At 45.3% G+C, this 19595-nt stretch overlaps 2 protein-coding genes across 4 annotated transcripts; one reads left to right on the top strand and one right to left on the bottom strand.

The window, feature by feature from the left end:
- Positions 1–119: 119 nt before the first annotated feature.
- Positions 120–16624, bottom strand: LOC131520204 (uncharacterized). Its single transcript, XM_058744204.1, has 3 exons — positions 16580–16624; positions 14465–14978; positions 120–842 (listed from the first exon to the last, which is right to left on the bottom strand). The coding sequence occupies exons 1-3, from the start codon at positions 16622–16624 to the stop codon at positions 523–525; spliced, it is 879 nt and encodes a 292-aa protein (XP_058600187.1). The 3' UTR covers positions 120–522.
- Positions 9536–12047, top strand: LOC131517110 (transmembrane emp24 domain-containing protein 9-like). 3 transcript variants are annotated; one of them, XM_058738847.1, is made up of 5 exons: positions 9536–9796; positions 10163–10263; positions 10592–10717; positions 11267–11377; positions 11557–12047. In XM_058738847.1, exons 1-5 carry the CDS (start codon positions 9667–9669, stop codon positions 11704–11706), a joined length of 618 nt encoding a protein of 205 aa, XP_058594830.1. In that variant the 5' UTR covers positions 9536–9666; the 3' UTR covers positions 11707–12047. The 3 variants fall into 3 exon arrangements, with proteins under 3 accessions (XP_058594830.1, XP_058594839.1, XP_058594824.1); XM_058738841.1 differs by having other exon boundaries at positions 9537–9796; positions 11267–11413; XM_058738856.1 differs by lacking the exon at positions 10592–10717 and having other exon boundaries at positions 11267–11413.
- Positions 16625–19595: the final 2971 nt, after the last annotated feature.

Genomic DNA, 19595 nt, shown 5'->3' with positions numbered 1-19595 from the left:
GCGCCACGTAGCCCTGCCGCCGCCGCGGGGCCTGCCGGGACAGCGAGTTCGACTGGGTGGACTACAAGTCCCGAGATACCCCGCGGCCGCGGCGAGGCAGTACCCGATTGGGGAGCAGCTTTTGCCTGCTTCCGAATTACGGCCCAAGAATTGAAACCTTTTTTTTGTTAATCGCCCTGGCGGCGGGGCGACTACTAGTGTTTATAAAATTTTTACAGATGCTCCAAGTAACGCAGTTTGGTTGCGGTCGCAGTGAATAACGAGCAGATACAGGATTGAAACCGAGGATCCCTGACTTTCCTCGGGATTGCATCCGACACTCTGGGCTTTCTTCTATTTTTAAAAACTGAAAAGTGACACAGTGCACCAACTTATCTTGGAAAAAAAAAATAAAGTACAAAAACAACAACAACAAAAAGCTGAGGTCTCATTTTACCACGTCTTTGCCACCTGAAACCCAACCATTGGTAAATCTGGTCTACCCTGGTCTGTATGGTCCCCGGTATCCCCCCCGCACTGTCATCAGTACCAGACATCATCCACGCGAGTGTTGCTGCCGGAGCACTGCCCTGATGACTTCTCTCCGAAGGTGGTTCGGTGCCCCAGGGGTCCGCTAGTAAAGGAGTATTGGGGGTCTTGGGCCAGGGTCGCCCTGTTTTGGAGGTCTCTGCGCGCAGTGTGAAATGAACAGAGGTCTGAGTCTGCCCTTCGTGTCCTTCCTGGGTTTGATCCATAGTCTAGTGTATTGTGGCAGCAGTTTATGACTGTGTGCCTCGTCAAGGTTTCGTAGAAGTTGGAGGTTTTCTCTCCACTTCGGCTTCTCTTTGTTATTTCGTTTGGCCCTGTGGAGGGAAGTTTAATGGCAATCTGTTGACATTTCCCCCTCATTGTAAGTCTTGATCTCCTTTTTCTTAACAGTAACAATATAATGTAATCTTTGCTCATACAGTACCTTATTTTTAAACCATTTCTCTGATGAAAGTGGTTAAGATTTCTTTTCCCCTACTATTTGCTCTTACATTTATTGCTGCAATAAATACTCTTGTTCATTTTCTAAAAGAGCATTACTATAGGACATAGTTTTTTGATGAAGTCACAAAATTGCCCTTTCAAACTTCATGCCAATTACAGTCTCACCAGCAGTGTGTCCTAATGCTTATTTTCCACACTCTGGTCTAATGTTCTCAACCTTTTTTTTTTTTTTTTTTTTTTTTTTAATGTTTATTTATTTTGGAGAGAGAGAGAGATCATGAACAGGAAAGGGGCAGAGAGAGAAAGGGAGAGAGAATCCCAAAGAGGCTCCACACTGTCAGCCTCCAACGCAGGGCTCCAACCCACCAATTTATTAGGTCATGACCCGAGCTCAAATCAAGAATCAGACGCTAAGCTGACTGAGCCAGCCAGGTGCCCCTGGTTGTGTCTTTCTTAATGCTATTATAACTACATGCTATTAGTGTTGATGTAACCATCACACAGAATTAACAAATGATTACAGAATTGATAAACAATAACATTTTATAATAACAGTTTATAGTATTTGTAAAATTAAACTTTTTATGTTGAGATAACTATAGATTCACATGCAGTTGCAAGAAACAATGCAGAAAGATCCAGTGTACCAATTACCGGGTTTCCCCCATTGTAATATCTTGCCCAAGTATAATGCAATATCACAAACAAGACATTGACATTGATAGTCAAGACACAGAACTTTTCCATCACCATAGGGATCCCTCATGTTGTGTGTTAAAGCCACACTCACTTCCCTATTCTTTCATCCTTTCCTTTTTAAAAAAAAAAAATGTTTATTTGTTTTTGAGAGAGGATGTGTGAGAGTGGGGTAGGGGCAGAGAGAGAGAGGGAGACAGAGGATCTGAAGTAGGTTCCTCACTAACAGCAGAGGGCCCTATGTGGGGCTTGAAATCACAAGGCGTGAGATCATGACCTGAGCCAAAATCAGGAGTTGGACGCTCAACCAACAGAGCCACCCAGGTGCGCTCCTTGTTTTTTTTTAATTTTTTTTATTTTTAAAATTTTTATTTTTGGGAGAGAGAGAGAGAGTGCGTGGAGGAGTAAAGAGGGAGACAGAGGATCTGAAGCAAGCTTTGCATTGACAGCAGAGAGCCTGATGTAGGGCTCAAACTGAAGAACTGTGAGATCATGACCTGAGCTGAAGTCAGCCACTTAACCAACTGAACCATCCAGGCACCTCTTTTTCACCGTCTTCTTAACTTCAGACAACTGATCTGTGTTCTTCATTTCTATAATTTTGTCATTTCAAGAATGTATAAATGGAATCATACAGTATATAACCTTTTACCATTGGCTTTTTTCACTTAGTTAATTCTCTGGAGATTTAAGCAGTTTATTGCTTGTATCAACAATTATAGCAAAAAAAGTAACTACTACATACGATGTGTATACATATAATTTGTTTGATATCAGTCACAGAAAAGGGTGAGAACAGAGCTAGCTGTTAAAAGGAGCAGAGAGTTTTTGGGTGTTACTGAAGGTAAACTGGTATAAATTCAAATTGGAATGTTTTAACTTTTAGGATATTAAATGTAACCCCCATGGTAACCACAAAGAAAATAGCTGTAAAATATACACAGAAGAATGTGGGAAAGGAATTTACATGTTTAACTACTAATTTAGAGGAATTTAGGGACCCCTGGGTGGCTCAGTTGGTTAAGCGGCCAACTTCAGCTCAGGCCATGATCTCGCCGTCGGTGGGTTCGAGCCCCGCATCGGGCTTTGTGCTGACAGTTCAGAGCTTGGAGCCTGCTTCAGATTCTGTGTGTCTTTCTCTCCCTCTCTCTCTGCCCCTCCCCTGCTCATGCTCTCAAAAATAAATACACATTTAAAAAATAAAAGCTTTATAGTTTTATACTTTATATTTAAATCTATATTCTATTTTGAGTTCATTTTTTTAATAAAGTGTGAGGTATAAGTCAAGTCTTGTGGTGTGTGTGTGTGTGTGTGTGTGTGTGTGTATGTGTGTGTGTGTCAAAGGATGGCAAATAACTATAGCATCACTTGTTGAAAAGGCTATCTTCAAGGGGTGCCTGGGTGGCTAAGTCCGACTTCGGCTCCGCTCATGATCTCATGGTTTGTGAATTCTAGCCCCTCATCAGGCTCTGCGCTGACAGCCCAGAGCCTGGAGCCTGCTTCAGATTCTATGTCTCCCTCTCTCTGCCCCTACCCAACTCACGCTCTGTCTCTGCTCTCAAAAATAAATGACCATTAAAAAAAATAATAGAAAAGGCTATTTTCAAGAGAATGAGAAGCCAAGCCATAAATTGGGAGAAAATCTCTGTAAAGGATGTATATCAGAAATAATTGCTACCCAAAATATACAAAGAACAGACAAAAAACAACAAAATATACAAAGAACCCTTAAAACTCCACAGTAAGAAATGAATAACCCAATGAAGAAATGAGCAAGAGATCTGAACAAACTGTTCAGCAAAGAAGATCATACATGGCAAAAAAAGCATATGAAAACCTGGTTATGATCCTATGTCATTAGGGAAATGCAAATTGAAACAATGAGATACCACCAGGGACCTATTAGAATGATAAAAATCCAAACACCGACAACACCAAATGCTGGCAAGGTTATGGTGCAACAGGGACTCTTATTCATTGCTGGTGAGAATGCAAAATGTTACAGCCACTTTGGATGATAGTTTGATAGTTTCTTATAAGACTAAACATACTCTTACCATGTAATCCAGCAATAGGGCTCCTTGGTATTTACCCAAATAAATTGAAAAGTTATGTCCACACAAAATCTTGCATAAAGATATATGTAGCAGCTTTATTTATACTTGCCCAAACTTGAAAGCAACCAAGATGTCTTTCAGTAAGTGAGTGTACAAATAAACTGTGGTACATACAGATAATGGAATATTATTTAGTGCCAAAAAGAAATGGGCTATCAAGCCATGAAAAGACATGGAGAAACCTTACATGCATATTGCTAAGTGAAAAAAGCCAATCCAAAAAACGTTGTTACTGTATGATTCCAACCATGCAACATTCTAGAAAAGGCAAAAGATCAGTGGTTGCCAGGAAGGGAGGAGGAGGGATGAATAGGCAGAGTGCAGAGTTTTCTTAGGGCAATGAAACTATTCTATATGACATTATAATGGTAGATACATGTCCAAAACCATAGAATGTAAAACACCAAGATGGACTCCCAATGTAAACTAAGGACTTTGGGTGAAAATAATGTGTCAATGTAGGTTCATTGATTGTAACAAATGTACTACTTTGGTGCAGGATATATTCTAAAAGTTTTTATTTATTTATTTTGAGAGGGGGGAGGAAGAGAGAGAGAGAGAGAGAGAGAGAGAGAGAGAGAGAGAGAGAGAGAGAGCGCAAGCAGGGGAGAGTCAGAGAGAGAGAGGGAGAGAGAATCCCGAGAAGGATCCACACTGTCAGCACAGAGCCCAATGCAGGGCTTCATCCCACAAATTGTGGGATCGTGACCTGAGTCAAAATCAAGAGTTGGACAATTAACTAACTGAGCCACACCAGTGCCCCTATAGTTTTGATTTTTTGACTAAGGCATACAATGTCTTGAAATCAGGTAGACTGATTTCTGCCACTTTATTCTTCTTCACGAATGTTTTAGTTATGCTAGTTCCTTTGCCTCTCCATGTAAATTTTAGAATAATCTTGTCTATGTTTAAAAAAAAAAAAACAAACTCCTGGGCGCCTGGGTGGCTCAGTCAGTTGAGTGTCCGACTTCAGCTCAGGTCATGATCTTGTGGTCTGTAGGTTCGAGCCCCACATCGGGCTCTGTGCTGACAGCACAGAGCCTGGAGCATGCTTCAGATTCTGTCTCCCTCTCTCTCTCTGTCCCTCCCCTGCTCATGCTCTGTCTTTCTCTCTGTCAAAAATAAATTGAAAAAATTAAAATAAAACAAAACTCCTGGTGGGACTTTGACATGAATTGTGTTAAACTTGGGTAATAGTTTGGAAAGAATTGCTATATTTACTATGTTGAGTGTTCTGATCTATGAACACAGTATGTCTCTGGATTTATTTGGTCTTCTTTGACTTTTTCTTCATCAGAATTTTGTAATTTTCAGCAAACAGATTTTATGTGTATTTTGTTAAGATTTCACGTGAGTAATTCATTTTCTATGAACTGACTAAATCATATTGTGTTTTTAATTTTGGTTTCCTTACATTTGTTAGTATGTAGACATGTGATTGATTTGTACATGTTGCTCTTATGTTATACAAACTTGCTGAATTCATTTATTAGTTCTAGGAAATCTATGGATTTCTTAGACTTTTCTAAATATATAATCATGTCATCTACAAATAGGGACAGTTTTATTTCTTCCTTTCCCATCCGCATGCCTTTTTTTTTCTTAGCCTTCTTACAGTTACTAGATCTTCTGATACAATGTTAAATAAGAGTGGTGAGAGGGATACCTGGGTGGCTCAGTCAGTTAAGAATCTGACTCTTGATTTAGGCTCAGGTCATGATCTCACAGTTCGTGGGATCGAGCCCCACATCAGGCTCCGAGCTGACAATATGGAGCCTACTTGGGATTCTCTCTGTCCCTCTCCCCTCTCTCAAAATACATAAAATAAAATTTTAAAAAGTTTTTTTATTATGAATTATATCAAATCTACCAGTGTTTGAGTGGAAATTAAGTCTTTATGTAGTTTTATATGCTGTAATATGTCTTCAAATAAATCTCTCCTATTAAAAAAACCCCATCAAGGGGCACCTGGGTGGCGCAGTCCGTTAAGCGTCCGACTTCAGCCAGGTCACGATCTCGCTGTCCGTGAGTTCGAGCCCCGCGTCGGGCTCTGGGCTGATGGCTCGGAGCCTGGAGCCTGTTTCCGATTCTGTGTCTCCCTCTCTCTCTGCCCCTCCCCCGTTCATGCTCTGTCTCTCTCTGTCCCAAAAATAAATTAAAAAAAAAAACATTAAAAAAAAAAAAAACCCATCAAATTCTGAGGTCTTGGGTGAACCACAGATGGGGCGAGTAGATGTAGCACCCCAGTGTCTTCTTTTAATCTTGCAAATGGCACCCAGGTTCAGTGGTCTTGGCAGCAATTGTGGAACGAGCTTTTTGTCAAGTGGGAGGATCGCAGACTGGTGGGTTCACTGCTCTTATGTTCCTAGCCTCGTCATCGATCAGAAATAGGTTGTTCTATTTTTTTTTTTTAATTTTTTTTTTCAACGTTTTTTATTTATTTTTGGGACAGAGAGAGACAGAGCATGAACGGGGGAGGGGCAGAGAGAGAGGGAAACACAGAATCGGAAACAGGCTCCAGGCTCCGAGCCATCAGCCCAGAGCCTGATGCGGGGCTCGAACTCACGGACCGCGAGATCGTGACCTGGCTGAAGTCGGACGCTTAACCGACTGCGCCACCCAGGCGCCCCTAGGTTGTTCTATTTTTAACAAAACACTTTTACTCCTTGGGCAGTCATATTCCCCCTTCTTAATGTCTGGATTCTGGGCTTTAAAATCTCACTGGTGCACTATCTCCTTACATGTATTTTGATGCAAGCATTTTCCACTTTTTACTCTTTGGGGGATTTCTGTGAGTAGTCTGATCAATGGACCACTTCCACGCAAGACTGGTTACTCATAGTGGGGTGTGGGGGCTGCCACTGGTCCATCCATGTTTGTTACAGGTCTGCAATGATTTAAGTACAGAAATTGAGTTTTTAGAACCTTTTATAGAAGTTTAACATTGATGTGATATCCAAGCACATGATTAGTTTCATTTTTAATTGTATTTTATAAGAGTATTGGCTTGTGAGGGATTGCAAATTTTATTGGAAACAAAACAAAGCCAATACTTTACTCCAGGTGGTGGTAGTGCTGGTTCAGAGAACAATCAGGACCAAGGACAGCACCCCTGTCTCCCAAACCTGAGTCCTCCCTTTTCTGCCTTTGCTCCCAGCTGTAGCTACATTCCCTGGTAGACAACTAGTTCCCAAATCAACAGATGCTTTTCAGCTCTTGTTTATTTGGCCTTTATAAAGCATGACTGTTATTAATATCTGAATCTGTCATTTTTGTTTAATAGTCATTCCAAATGAGGAAGTAAGAAACACTCTCCTAGGATTGTCAATGAGCCACACCATTAAAATGAAGGGACAATTCCGGTAACTAAAATATATTATCAGTCTTAAAACACTGTATTGTGATTGCTCCTTTTCTTTCAGTGGGCTCTTAGATGGCAGATCACAGGTCTAATTCATTTTCATGTCCAACACGTGTCATAACACCTGGACCAGAGTTCGTGTCAGCAAATGCCTGCCACTTATCAATTGGGTGATCTTGGGCAAGTTTTTACTCAACTTTGCAGCTGTTTCCCTCTCTAGCTATTAAACTGGAATAGCATTAGAGTCTGCCTAACAATTTTTAAAAGATTAGTTCACTTAGTGAACTTAAAAAGTGATTATAGGGACACCGGGGTGGCTTAGTCCGACTTCGGCTCAGGTCATGATCTCATGGTTCGTGAAGTTTGAACCCCACATCGGGCTCACTGTTGTAAGCCTGTCAGTGCAGAGCCTGTTTCTGACCCTCTGTCCCCCTTTTGCTGCCCCTTCCCCCCTTGTGCTCTCTCAAAAATAAATAAAACATAAAAGGAATCAATTAAAAAAAAAAGTGATTACAATAGTGCCTGGCATTAAAGACCAAAAAAGATGATCATCAGGGTGCCTGGCTAGCTCCAGTTGGGAGAGCATGTGACTTTTGATCTCAGGGTTGTGAGTTCTAGCCCCATGTTGGGTGTAGACATTACTTAAATAAATAAAATCTTAAAGGGGCACCTAGATGGCTCAGTTGGTTAAGTGTCTGACTTAATTTCTGCTCAGGTCACGATCTCACAGTCATGAGATCAAGTCCCATGTTGGGCTCTGTGCTGGGTATGGAGCCTGCTTAAGATTCTCTGTCTCTCTTTCTCCCTCCCCTGCTCAAACGTGCTCTCTCTCTCTCTCAAAACAACTTATTTTTTAAAAAAATTTCTTTTGGGGTGCCTGGGTAGCTCAGTCGGTTGAGTGTCAGACTTTGGCTCAGGTCATGATCTCATGGTTCATGGGTTCCAGCCCCGTGTCGGGCTCTGTACTGACAGCTCAGGGCCTGGAGCCTGCTTTGAATTCTGTGTCTCCCTCTCTCTCTCTCTGCTTCTCCCCTGCTCACACTCTGTCTCTCTCTCAAAAATAAATAAAGATTAAAAAATTTTTAAAAATTTATTTTAATGTCTATTTACTTTTGAGAGAGAGAGAGCGAGAGCGAGCTGAAGAGAGGCAGAAAGAGAGGGAGACAAAGAATCCGAAGCAGGCTCCAGACTCTGAGCTGACAGCACAAAGCATGACGCGGCGCTTGAACTCATGAACCACGAGACCATGACCTGAGCCGAAGTCAAACACTTAACCTATTGAGACACCCAGGTGCCCCTCTCAAAAAAAAAAAAAAAAACAAAAAAACCTTATTAAAAAAAATCATCATCACCACCACCACCACCACCACCACCACACGTTGCAGAATAAACTAATGAGCATCTCTTAGCACCACAGGCACTAGGTGGTGGAAGACTTCATCCCACTACCTGGGTTGAACTACATCTTTCTACTGACATGTTTGGGTCTACACTATTCTCACAGGGCATTGTGGGCTTTGGAATTCTCTAGATTTGTTTTTTCTCCGCTCCCATTTTGTCATGTTGTCTCCACTCTCCCACCCCTTTCGGTTGTGTACTGCTATCCTTTTCCAGTGGCTTTCCTGCTATCTTCTCTCCCCTCCAGGCTCACCCACAACCTCTTCCTGGTTCCTAGTGCAGACGGAAGTACACTGAAGGGCTCCCCTATTATGTGGGCCTGGCACCTCCTGTGCCCTTAGATTCGGCCCAATTACCTTCACCCTCAAAGTTCCTGTAACTTTTCTTCCCCTAGTTCCTTAACTGGCCTACTGGCTGCTAGGCAATCCTAGGCCCCCCTGCCTAAATTGTTCTTGTCTCTCGCTGCTCAGGGAGATCTTAATCATCCTTCAAGGCTTGAGTCAAATCTACTGCTTCCACGAAAGCCGCGACATTTCCCTCTTCCTTTCCTGAATTGCTGCTTCAGCCTCTAAACCCCACAGGGCTTCTCTTCTCATTCCATGTCACCATGTCATCCCCTCTCCCCTAATCAACCCTAAACTGTTCTAGGTGGAAGCCCAGGTCATAAACGTCCCGTTATCCCCATCCTTTCAGCACACATCTGGGGTGGCTGCGCCGCATGTTGCAGAGGGCAACCCCCCGCCCCTGAAGCTGTTACCCTAATCGGCAAGATGGGCTAACAGCAGCTACGCCTCCCCGGGTTTCTGCGTGGATTAAGAGATGTCCGGTGGCGGAAAGCGCTCCAGAGCGTTCCTCCAGGTTGTTGGGGGCGGGGGGGGGGGGGGGGGGGGAGGAGGTGTCTCGCTTGGCCCCTCAGCAGCGTGGGTCGGCAGGACCGCGCCGGGGGCGGGGCCACGCGAGGGCTCCTGGGAGTTGTAGTCCGTGCGCGAGTTTGCAGTCTCCGCAGGCTCCGCGCGGAGACCGAAGGACTCGCCCGGGAAGGTGGCGGGGGCCTGCGCGGCGCGAGGAGCTGGGCCCCGGGCTGGCCCCGGGAGGGGATGGGGCACAGCGCGGGCAACCGGTATGGCCCTGCCGCTGCTGCTGGGGCAGCTTCTGGCGCTGATGGGCCCCGGGGACGCGTTCTACCTTGAGGTCCGCGAGCTGGAGGAGAAGTGCTTCATCCAGGAGATCCCCGATGGTACCGTGGTCATAGGTGCGCGTCTCGGCCAGTCCTGGCCTTGCCCTCCCTGCACCTAGAGTCCTGAGAGGGGAGGGAAATGGGTGGCACCAGCTCAGTCCCATATCTTCCCTCCCCTGCCGGGGGTAGGGCTCAGAGGGATGGGTGGACAGCAGTTTGGCCAAGGCATCCTTTCTCTTGCCTGTGCTGGGGATGGGGGCGCCTAGGAGGCTAGTCTGAACCAGACTGGAATGATGGCAGAGAAGTGGGGCTGGAGAAGGGAGGAGAGGCCGAGGGCCGTGGTCGGTCTCCTCAGACTCAAGATCTTCCTGTTCCTCCCCTGACCACTGGGACTCCATCATGGGTATGGATGGGATTGCACCTCCGTTGCCTCTCCATTAGGTAACTACAAGACGGAGCTATACGACCCTGCTATGGAAAAGTACCAGCCCTCCCCTCAGTGGATCAATTTATTCGTGTTTGTGAAGGACCCGGAGAACAAGGTGAGGCAGGCCTTTACTCCTTGCAGCCTTCCACCGGGCCCCCACCCCCAGGCCCCCAGAGTCAATGTGTAGCCTTCTCTAGTCCTTCATTTCTCACAGAAGGATGTCTTCTCACAGGCAGGATAGCTTAAGGAGGGCCATGCTCTTTGCAAACTGTACTCTGTATTGGCAATGCTGGGATCTGAGAATTTCTGGCCAAACTGATGTCATTTCTTTCACACTGTCCCATCTGGCCTGTGGGGGTGTAGACCTGGGATACCCCTACATTTCTCCTGGAAGCAAGTGTATGGCTAACATCTCTGTGCTCACTGGAGGCTGCTTCCTCTAGAACCTTCTGGCCCGTCAGTACGGCCCTCAGGGCAGCTTCACCTTCACCTCCCAGTCTCCAGGAGAGCACCAGATCTGCCTCCACCTTGAGTCTATCCGGTTCGCCCTCTTCTATGATGGCAAGCTGGTGAGTGTGGCAGGTGGGAGGTCCACCGTCCCCAGGGACTCAATTTCTCTGCCTCTAGAGTGAGAAGGGTGCAGTGGGTGGTGCCTGTTGAGTAGGGCTGGGACTTTACATGAAGTGAGCACATGGGGAACAGATCTTGAGGATAAAAGGAGACCTTGGGAGGGAGTTACCATGACTTAAAATCCTCCCTCGGCTCCCTGACCCATCCCTAGGATACATACTGAGCTTCACCATGTGAAATTCAGAGCTGTTCTGCTGATTGCTTCAGGCCTCTCCATTGTCATCTCCCAATACAGGACTTTTAGTAAACTGCCTCAGAGTCTTACCTCTGTTTCCTTTGCACATGTTGTCCCTATCCTTGGTGTTTTGAATATACAACTCCACACAAGCCGAGTCCTGATCTGGTGTTTGGACGCCCAGAGCAAGGCCAGTCAGCAAGTTGGTGTGTGAGGAACAGTGTCAGGCCCAGGCTGGGATGCAGAAGCTAGATTTCCAGCAGGTCCATGGAGCTAAGCTCCCTGACTCCCACCCTTGGCTCCCCCGTTCCAGGCCATTCACTTGGATATGCAGTTGGGTGAACGCACCAACGATTATGTGGAGTTTGCAGCCAAGGACAAGCTGACCCAGCTGCATCTGCGTGTCCAGCAGCTTGTGGAGCAGGTGGAGTTGATCCAGAAGGAGCAGGAATACCAGAGGGTGAGGGGCTGGGTTGGGCTGGCACAGTTGGGACGGGGGATGTGTCACTTCCCGGGAAGGGAAGCTTCCCGCTCTTCCCCCAGAGTGGGTGGGGGTGCAATTCAGTTCTGGACACGTATCTACTCCCTTCTCCCCTCCCACAGTGGCGAGAGGAGCGCTTCCGGCAGACCAGCGAGAGCACCAACCAGCGGGTGCTGTGGTGGTCCATTCTGCAGACCTTCATCCTCGTGGCCACAGGTGTCTGGCAGATGCAGCACCTCAAGAGTTTCTTTAAAGCCAAGAAGCTGGTGTAGGTGGGCCCCAGAAACCCAGCCCCAACTCATTCCCCTTCTGTTCACTGATGGGAAGTGGCCTGGCTTGGTCTATTTCCTGGTTCCCAACCCCCCAACCCTGCAGGGCTTCCTTGCTTACTGGCAGGGGGACAGAGGACTTCTTTGAACTGGTTTCTCAGCCAGCACTTGGGAAAGGATGGGTTTCCCACTAAACACTTGGTCGGGGAGCTGAAGGATTCTGTGTGGCTCTGTGCTGCTGAGGAGGGTGACAGTGCCCCCATCCCCAGGCTAAACCAGATGGATGAACTATTCCAAGATGGAGAATTAAGAGTGAATTATAAACTGCAGACTCTCTGACCTAAGCATTTATTGCCTCCTACTCTGCAATTCATTCCAGTGTTTTGTTTCTAACCAGATATTGACAGGTGTGTGAGGCCCCACATGTACTGGTGGGGGCTGATCCCAAAATGGATGGGGTGAAGGAAGCTTGTACTCCAAAAGCCTTAGCAACTTGTGGAGTCCTTTCCAGAAAAGTCCAATTTGGGTCCATCTTATGGGTAACCTGAGTGCTTGTGCGGATCCTCTGTATCTTTCTGGGGTTGGGTCAAGTTCATGTGCTATTCTAGCCACTCAGATTGCTGGGTTCTTCCAGGAGGTCAAGTGGGCACCTCTGTCTTCCTACTATTTTCTGCCAATCTGTGTCTCTCTTTGTGATGTCACTGGTTGATTTTTTTCAGGAGATTCTTTTTCTCTTTTCTTTCCTTCTTCCCCCTCCTTCCCTCCTTCCTTTCTCTCTTTGTTCCTTTTTCTTTCTTCCTCTTTCTTCCCTCCTTACTTCCTCTTTCCCTCCCTCTTCCTTCCTTTTTCTTAAACAAGATTCGAAGTAATTGTTTCCATTATATTCAGCATTCCTGTGGCTCAGCCTTCACATGCGCACACAAGTATAGATAACCAGGCATCTATGTACCCACTGCATCTGCCTGATCTAGCCCACGTTTTACCAAGCCCTCTGCTGGTTGCTCTGTTGGAATATAGTCAGCGCTCATATGAATCTAATGTTTTCTGTCATAAGGAAGCTCACTCATCAAGAAAATCAAGTCCAAATCATCAAGGCCAAGGGAGACTCCCCATTAGGAGGGGGAAGTTGTGACAAACCCTGCTCTTGGCCCCTGGGACAGACACAACCTCCCCTAAGATACTCTTGAGGGACACTGCAAGCCTTGGAGATGTTGCTCATTTGTGGGTGTGGTCATGACTGGCCTCTGGAAAGTATGAATGGACTGAACTGAAGGCTGAGGGAAACAACTAGAGAGTAACCAGAGTATGTGATCATAGGGTCCATTACCCTTACTTGAAGCTGGTGCATATGTGTGTGTGGGGGGAGGGGGGGTGCTCTGCTGTCTGCCACAGGAGAAGCAGAGTGATCCAGAAAGGCACACTCTTGCACACGGAGCCTCTGGTCTGACACCAAATGAGGCAGGGCTTGAACAACAGCTAAGGATGATGCATGCTTCTGAGAAGAAGGCTGTGCACTAAGATTGACATGATTGGAACTCTAGCCTAGTCTAGATGGTCAGGAAATGCTGCTTTTTAGAATTGCATTCATGATTAGGAGTTAGCTGGAAGAAGTGTGTTCTGGCCAGAGGGAATAGCACCTACAGAAGCCCTAAGGCAAAAAAGAATATGGCAATTTGGGGAAACTGAAAGGAGGCCACTATATCATAATCCCGACTCTAAGAGAGACCACAGGACAGATATGGTGTTCGCTGGGGGTACAGGAGGTGAAAGTGAACCTGCCTTCAGCCATACTGCCCCACCAACATGACCTAGAGAGAAGGGGCTTCAGCGAGTGTTACAAGGAGGATGGGGCTGGAAGGAAACAGGGCTTAAGGCTCTCACTGCCTCCAAAGTTAGCAAACAGAGTCTTAGGCACTCCACAACACTAAAAGGAAGGTCCAGAGATGCTCAGCAGCAGTTGCCGAAAACTTATCTGACAGGGTGCCTCGGTGGCTCAGATGATTGAGCAGAGGATTCTTGATTTCCGCTCAGGTCATAATCCCAGGGTCATGAGATCGAGCCCTGCCACAGGCTCCACGTTGAGCATGGATCCTGCTTAAGATTCTCTCTCTGTGCTCCTCTCCCCCTCTCTTGCAGGGACACACTCTCTAAAAAAAAAAAGAAAGGAAAAGCTTATCTAACAAGGGAGAAGAGTCTGAGAAGAGGCTGAGATGTGACTGCTTCTGGGAAGGGCTTTCCTTCATTCAGAGCTCCTGCTCTTTCAACTCTTTTGGGGTGACTCCATTGTTAAATGAAAGGGGACAACTAAAGATTTGTTTTCCTTTGTTTTAATATCCTTATCTGGCGAAACTAACAGTTGCTTCTTCGTTTTGGAAAGCACTCTGTCCTGTGAAACCTTAAAGTCTGGATGCCACAGCGTCAGAGTTGACAAAATTCTTTGACTGCCAGCACCACAATTAAGGCACCAACCACACCTGTAAGATAGGTGAGTTTCCGTTTCACAGACCAGGAAACCGGCTCAGGGAAGCTCAGTGACTTGGCAGAGTCACGCAGCAGTCGGTAAGAGGTTGACAGGAGCCGCTAGCACTGCAGCAGCCCAAGCTTGGCCTAGAGCGCAAAGCCGGGCGCGATCTTCTCACAACACCCAACTGTCTTCAGCAGTTCAGCAGATGCGGCAACTAGGAGGGGAAGTACCAGCACCTGCCTGGTCTGGCGCCTAAGCGCAGGGCGGAGGGCTCCGCGGGCTTTGGGGTCGGCTCACCTTGTCCTCTGGGTCCTTCACCTCCACGAACATGCCGAGCCCGGGGGTGGCCGGCTGGTACTCCTCCGCTGCTTGTCATACAGCTGCGTCCGGTAGTTTCCTGGAGGTCAGATGAGCGCGAGGTGGCATGGAGTCGGCCCACGCCAGGACGCGGCGAGACCGGCTGCTCCCGGCTCTGGAAGAGCTGACTCTCCCCACCCCAAGGTCTTGTTCCAAACTCTCCCCCTCCGCCTGCACCTATAATTATGGTCTCGTCCGGAATCTCTTCAATAAAGCTCTTTGTGGTCTCTCCGATATGGAAGTCAAGCCCGCCTTCACTGGGCGCAAAACACCCTTCCCACTCGCACTTGGCATCCACCCTACTCTCGTCTCGGCAGCCGCCGCAGGCGGCGCGTGGTAACCTTGACGCCGCCGCATGACATGCCGGGATAGCGAGTTCGACCAGCTGGACTACAAGTCCCGAGATGCCCCGCGGCCTCTGCCGGGCATTACCAGAATAGGGAGCTGCTATTGCCTGGAGTCGAATTGGCGCTCATGAATTGAAACCTTTGCGTGGATCTTTTTGGTGATCCGGCAAGTGGTAGCGATTCTCAGCTTTTTACAGATGCTGCAAGTATCTGCAGTATGTTTGTGGTCGCAGTGAATCATGAGCTCATACAGGATTGAAACCGAGGATCCCTGACTTTCCTCCGCATTGCAAGAGTGCACGAATTTATCTTTGGAAAAAAAAAAAAAATTAAAAAGAGGGGGGCACCTGGGTGGTTCAGTCCTTTAAGCATCCGACTCTTGATCTCAGCTCAGGTCATGATCTCACGGTTTGTAGATTTGAGCCCCATGTCAGGCTTTACGCTGACAGCGCAGAGCCTGCTTGGGATTCCCTCTCTCCCTCGCCTGCTTGTTCTCTCTCTGTCTCTCTCTCAAAATAAATAAACCTAAAACAAAACAAAACAAACAAAGCCTGGGAGACTCTCTTTACCATTTCCTTGCCTCCCAAACCCATCCATTCCTAAATCTCATCTACTCTGGTCTGTATGGCTCCAGGAACCAGCACCCCCTTCCCAACCAGGTAAAGGAGTATTAATGGGGGTCTTGGGGCAGAGTCACCCCGTTTTGGAGAGCTCTGTGCTCAGTGTGAGATCAGCAGAGGTCTGAATACCCTGGATTTACTGTCCTTCCTGGATTTTATACAAATTCTACCGTATTTTGGCAGGTCTTGGAGTTAGCAGTTTATGATTGTGCCATGTCAAGGTTTCACAGAAATCATAGGTGTTCTCTCTAATTTACATCCTCTTTGGTGTTTTGTTTGGCCCTAAGAAGAAAATTTGATGAGAATGTGTTGACATTTCCCCCTCATTGGAAGTCTTTACCTCATTTTTCTTTTTTCTTTCTTTCTTTCTTTCTTTCTTTCTTTCTTTCTTTCTTTCTTTCTTTCTGCTTATTTACTTATTTATTTTGGAGGGAGGGAGGGACAGAGAGAGAGAGAGAGAGAGAGAGAGAGAGAGAGAGAGAGAGAGTCACAGGCAGGATCCCCATTGTCACTGCAGAGCCCGATATGGGGCTGCATCTCAGGAACTGTGAGTTCATGACTTGAGCTGAAATCAAGAGTTAGATGCTTAAGTGACTGAGCTACCCAGAGGCCCCACCATTTTTCTTAACAGTAACAATATAACATAATCGTGGTTCATACAGTACCTTATTTTTTTAACCATTCCTCTGATGAAGTAAATTTTCTTCCCCCTAATTATTTGCTCTTTTGTATTGCTGAAATAAAAATTCATGTTCATTTTCTAAAAAAGCATTACTGGGGCGCCTGGGTGGTGCAGTCGGTTAAGCGTCCGACTTCAGCCAGGTCACGATCTCGCGGTCCGTGAGTTCGAGCCCCGCGTCAGGCTCTGGGCTGATGGCTCGGAGCCTGGAGCCTGTTTCCGATTCTGCGTCTCCCTCTCTCTCTGCCCCTCCCCCGTTCATGCTCTGTCTCTCTCTGTCCCAAAAATAAATAAAAAACATTGAAAAAAAAATTTAAAAAAAATAAAAAAGCATTACTGTAGGACATAGTTTTTTGATAAGAGATCACAAAATTGTCCTTTCAAACTTTGTGCCAATTTACAGTCTCACCAACAATGTGTCCTGGTGCTTATTCTCCACCCTCTGGTCAAACATTTTCAAGCTTTTTAATCTTTGCAAAATCAGTGGATGAAAAGTTGTATTTCCCTTTATTTACCACTTATTTCCTTTCCTTCCCACCTTTTTAATTTTTTTCTTTTTTGTTTATTTATTTATTTTTGAGAGACAGCACACACAGACGGGCAGAGAGAGAGAGAGGGAAACATAGAATCTGAAGCCGACTCCAGGCTCTAAGCTGTCAGCACAGAGCCTGATGTGGTGCACCAACCCATGAACCATGATATCATGACCTGAGCCGAAGTTGGCTGCTTAGCCAACTGAGCCACCTTGGCTTCCTCCCGTCCTTTTAATTTTTGTTTCCTCAGATACTGAGTATGTCTTATTGGTCATTTGATTTCTTCTGTGAATTGCTGATTGTGTTTTTCTTGGTGTCCTTACAACTACATGCTATTAGTGTTGATGTAACCATCGTTCAGAATTAACAAATGATTGCAGAGTTAATAAATGATAATATTTTATAAGAACTTATAGTATTTGTAAAATTAAACTTTTTATGTTGAGATAATTATAGATTCACAAGAAACAACACAGTTGCAAGAAACAACACAGAGAGATCCAGTGTACCAATTACCCAGTTTCCCCCATTGTAAATCTTGCCCAAGTATAATGCAATATCACAAACAAGACATTGACACTGATACAGTCAAGACACAGAACATTTCCATCACCACAGGAATATAATATTGACCTATTGTAGCCTACCTTCCTACTCCTTTACCCCATCTTTAACCCCAGACAACAACGAGTCTATGTTCTACATTTCTATGATTTTGTCATTTCAAGGATGTTCTATAAATGGAATCATACAGTATGCAACCTTTTGAGATTGGTCTTTTCCACTAAGCATAACTCTCTTGAGATTTATTCAGTTTATTGCATGTTTCAACAGCTTCTTTTTATAGGAAAAGTAACCATTACACACAATGAATAAAGTTATAATTCTGTGATATCCACAACGGATAGGTAAGAACAGAACTGTTACAAGAGCAGAGTTTTTGTGTGTTACTGAAGGTAAACTGGTATAAATTCAAATCCGAGTGAGATAACTTTAGGATGTTAAATGTCATCTCGGTGGTAATCACAAAGAAAATAGCCATAGGATATACACAAAAGGAATTGAGAAAGGAATTTAAATGATTCACTACTAAAAAATTAACTAAATGCAAAGAAGACAGTAAATGTAGGAAGTGGGGGACAGAAAAAGCTATAAGGCAAATAGAAAACAAAATAGCAAACAGCAGAAAGAAGTCCCTCCTTATCAGCATTTACTTTAAATTTTTTTGAGAAGCCGGGGGAGGGCAGAGGGAGAGGGAGTGAGAGAATCTCAAGCAGGCTCCACGCTCAGTGCAGACCCCAATGCAGGGCTCGATCTCACAGCCATGAGATCATGACTTGAGCTAAAATCAAGAGTTGGACACTTAGCTGACTGAGCTATCCAGGCATCCCCGTATCAGTAATTACTCAAAAATTTCTTTAACGTTCATTTATTTTTGAGAGACAGAAATAGAGTGCCAGTGGGGGAGGGGCAGAGGGAGAGGGAGACACAGAATCCGAAGCAGGCTCCAGGCTCCAAGCTGTCAGCACAGAGCTGGATGGGCTCGAACCCACAAACTGTGACATTGTGACCTGAGCCAAAGTCGGATGCTTAACCGACTGGCTACCCAGGCACCCCTCAGTAATTATTTTAAATGTAGATGCATTAGGGGCATCTGGATGGCTCAGTCAGTTGAGCTTCCGACTTCAGCTCAGGTCATGGTCTCGCAGTTCATGAGTTTGAGCCCTGCATAGGGCTCTTTGCTAACAAACAGCTCAGAGCCTGGAGCATGCTTTGGATTCTGTGTGTGTCTCTCTCTCCCCCTCCCCTGCTCATGATCTGCCTCTCTCTGTCTCTCAAAAATAAATAAATGTTAAAAAAAAGTTAAATGTAGGTGCATTAAATTCTTTAATCAAAAGACAAAGGTTGGGAAAATGGATAAAATCATGACCCAACTATATGCTGTCTATAAGACACTCACTTTAGACCCAGAGACAAAAATAGGTTTGAAAGTGCAAGAATAGAAAAAGCTATGCCACATAAACAGTTACCAGAATAGAGCAGGGAGACTATACTAGTATCAGACAAAATAGACTTTAAATCAAAAAGGTTACAAGGTATGGTAATGGTACAAAAAGAACTACATAGATTTATGCAACAGGATAGAGTCCATAAATAAACCCACATTTATATGGTCAACTTATCAACAAAGGAAGCAAGAATATATAATGGAGAAAATAAATCTCTTCAATAAATGGTGTTGGGAAAACTGGCAGCTTTATGCAAAAAAAAAAAAAAAAAAAAGTGAACCACTTTCTTACACCATACACAAAATAAACCCCAAAGGAATTAAAGGCCTAAATATAAGATCTAAAATCATAAATCTTCATGGGAAAAGATATTTGCAAATGACATATCGGACAAAGGGCTAGTATCCAAAATCTATAAAGAGCTCACCAATCTCCACACCTGAAAAACAAATAACCCAGTGAAGAAATGGGCAGAAAACATGAATAGACACTTCTCTAAAGAAGACATCCGGATGGCCAACAGGCAGATGAAAAGATGCTCAACGTCGCTCCTCATCAGGGAAATACAAATCAAAACCACACTCAGATATCACCTCACGCCAGTCAGAGTGGCCAAAATGAACACATCAGGAGACTATAGATGCTGGAGAGGATGTGGAGAAACGGGAACCCTCTTGCACTGTTGGTGGGAATGTAAACTGGTGCAGCCACTCTGGAAAACAGTTTGGAGGTTCCTCAAAAAAATTAAAAATAGACCTACCCTATGGCCCAGCAGTAGCACTGCTAGGAATTTGCCCAAGGGATACAGGAGTACTGATGCATAGGGGCACTTGTACCCCAATGTTTATAGCAGCACTCTCAACAATAGCCAAATTATGGAAAG

Source organism: Neofelis nebulosa, chromosome 1 (genome assembly GCF_028018385.1).
Source record: "Neofelis nebulosa isolate mNeoNeb1 chromosome 1, mNeoNeb1.pri, whole genome shotgun sequence".
Taxonomy (NCBI): Eukaryota; Metazoa; Chordata; class Mammalia; order Carnivora; family Felidae; genus Neofelis; species Neofelis nebulosa.
This window is presented reverse-complemented; position numbering and strand designations above follow the sequence as displayed.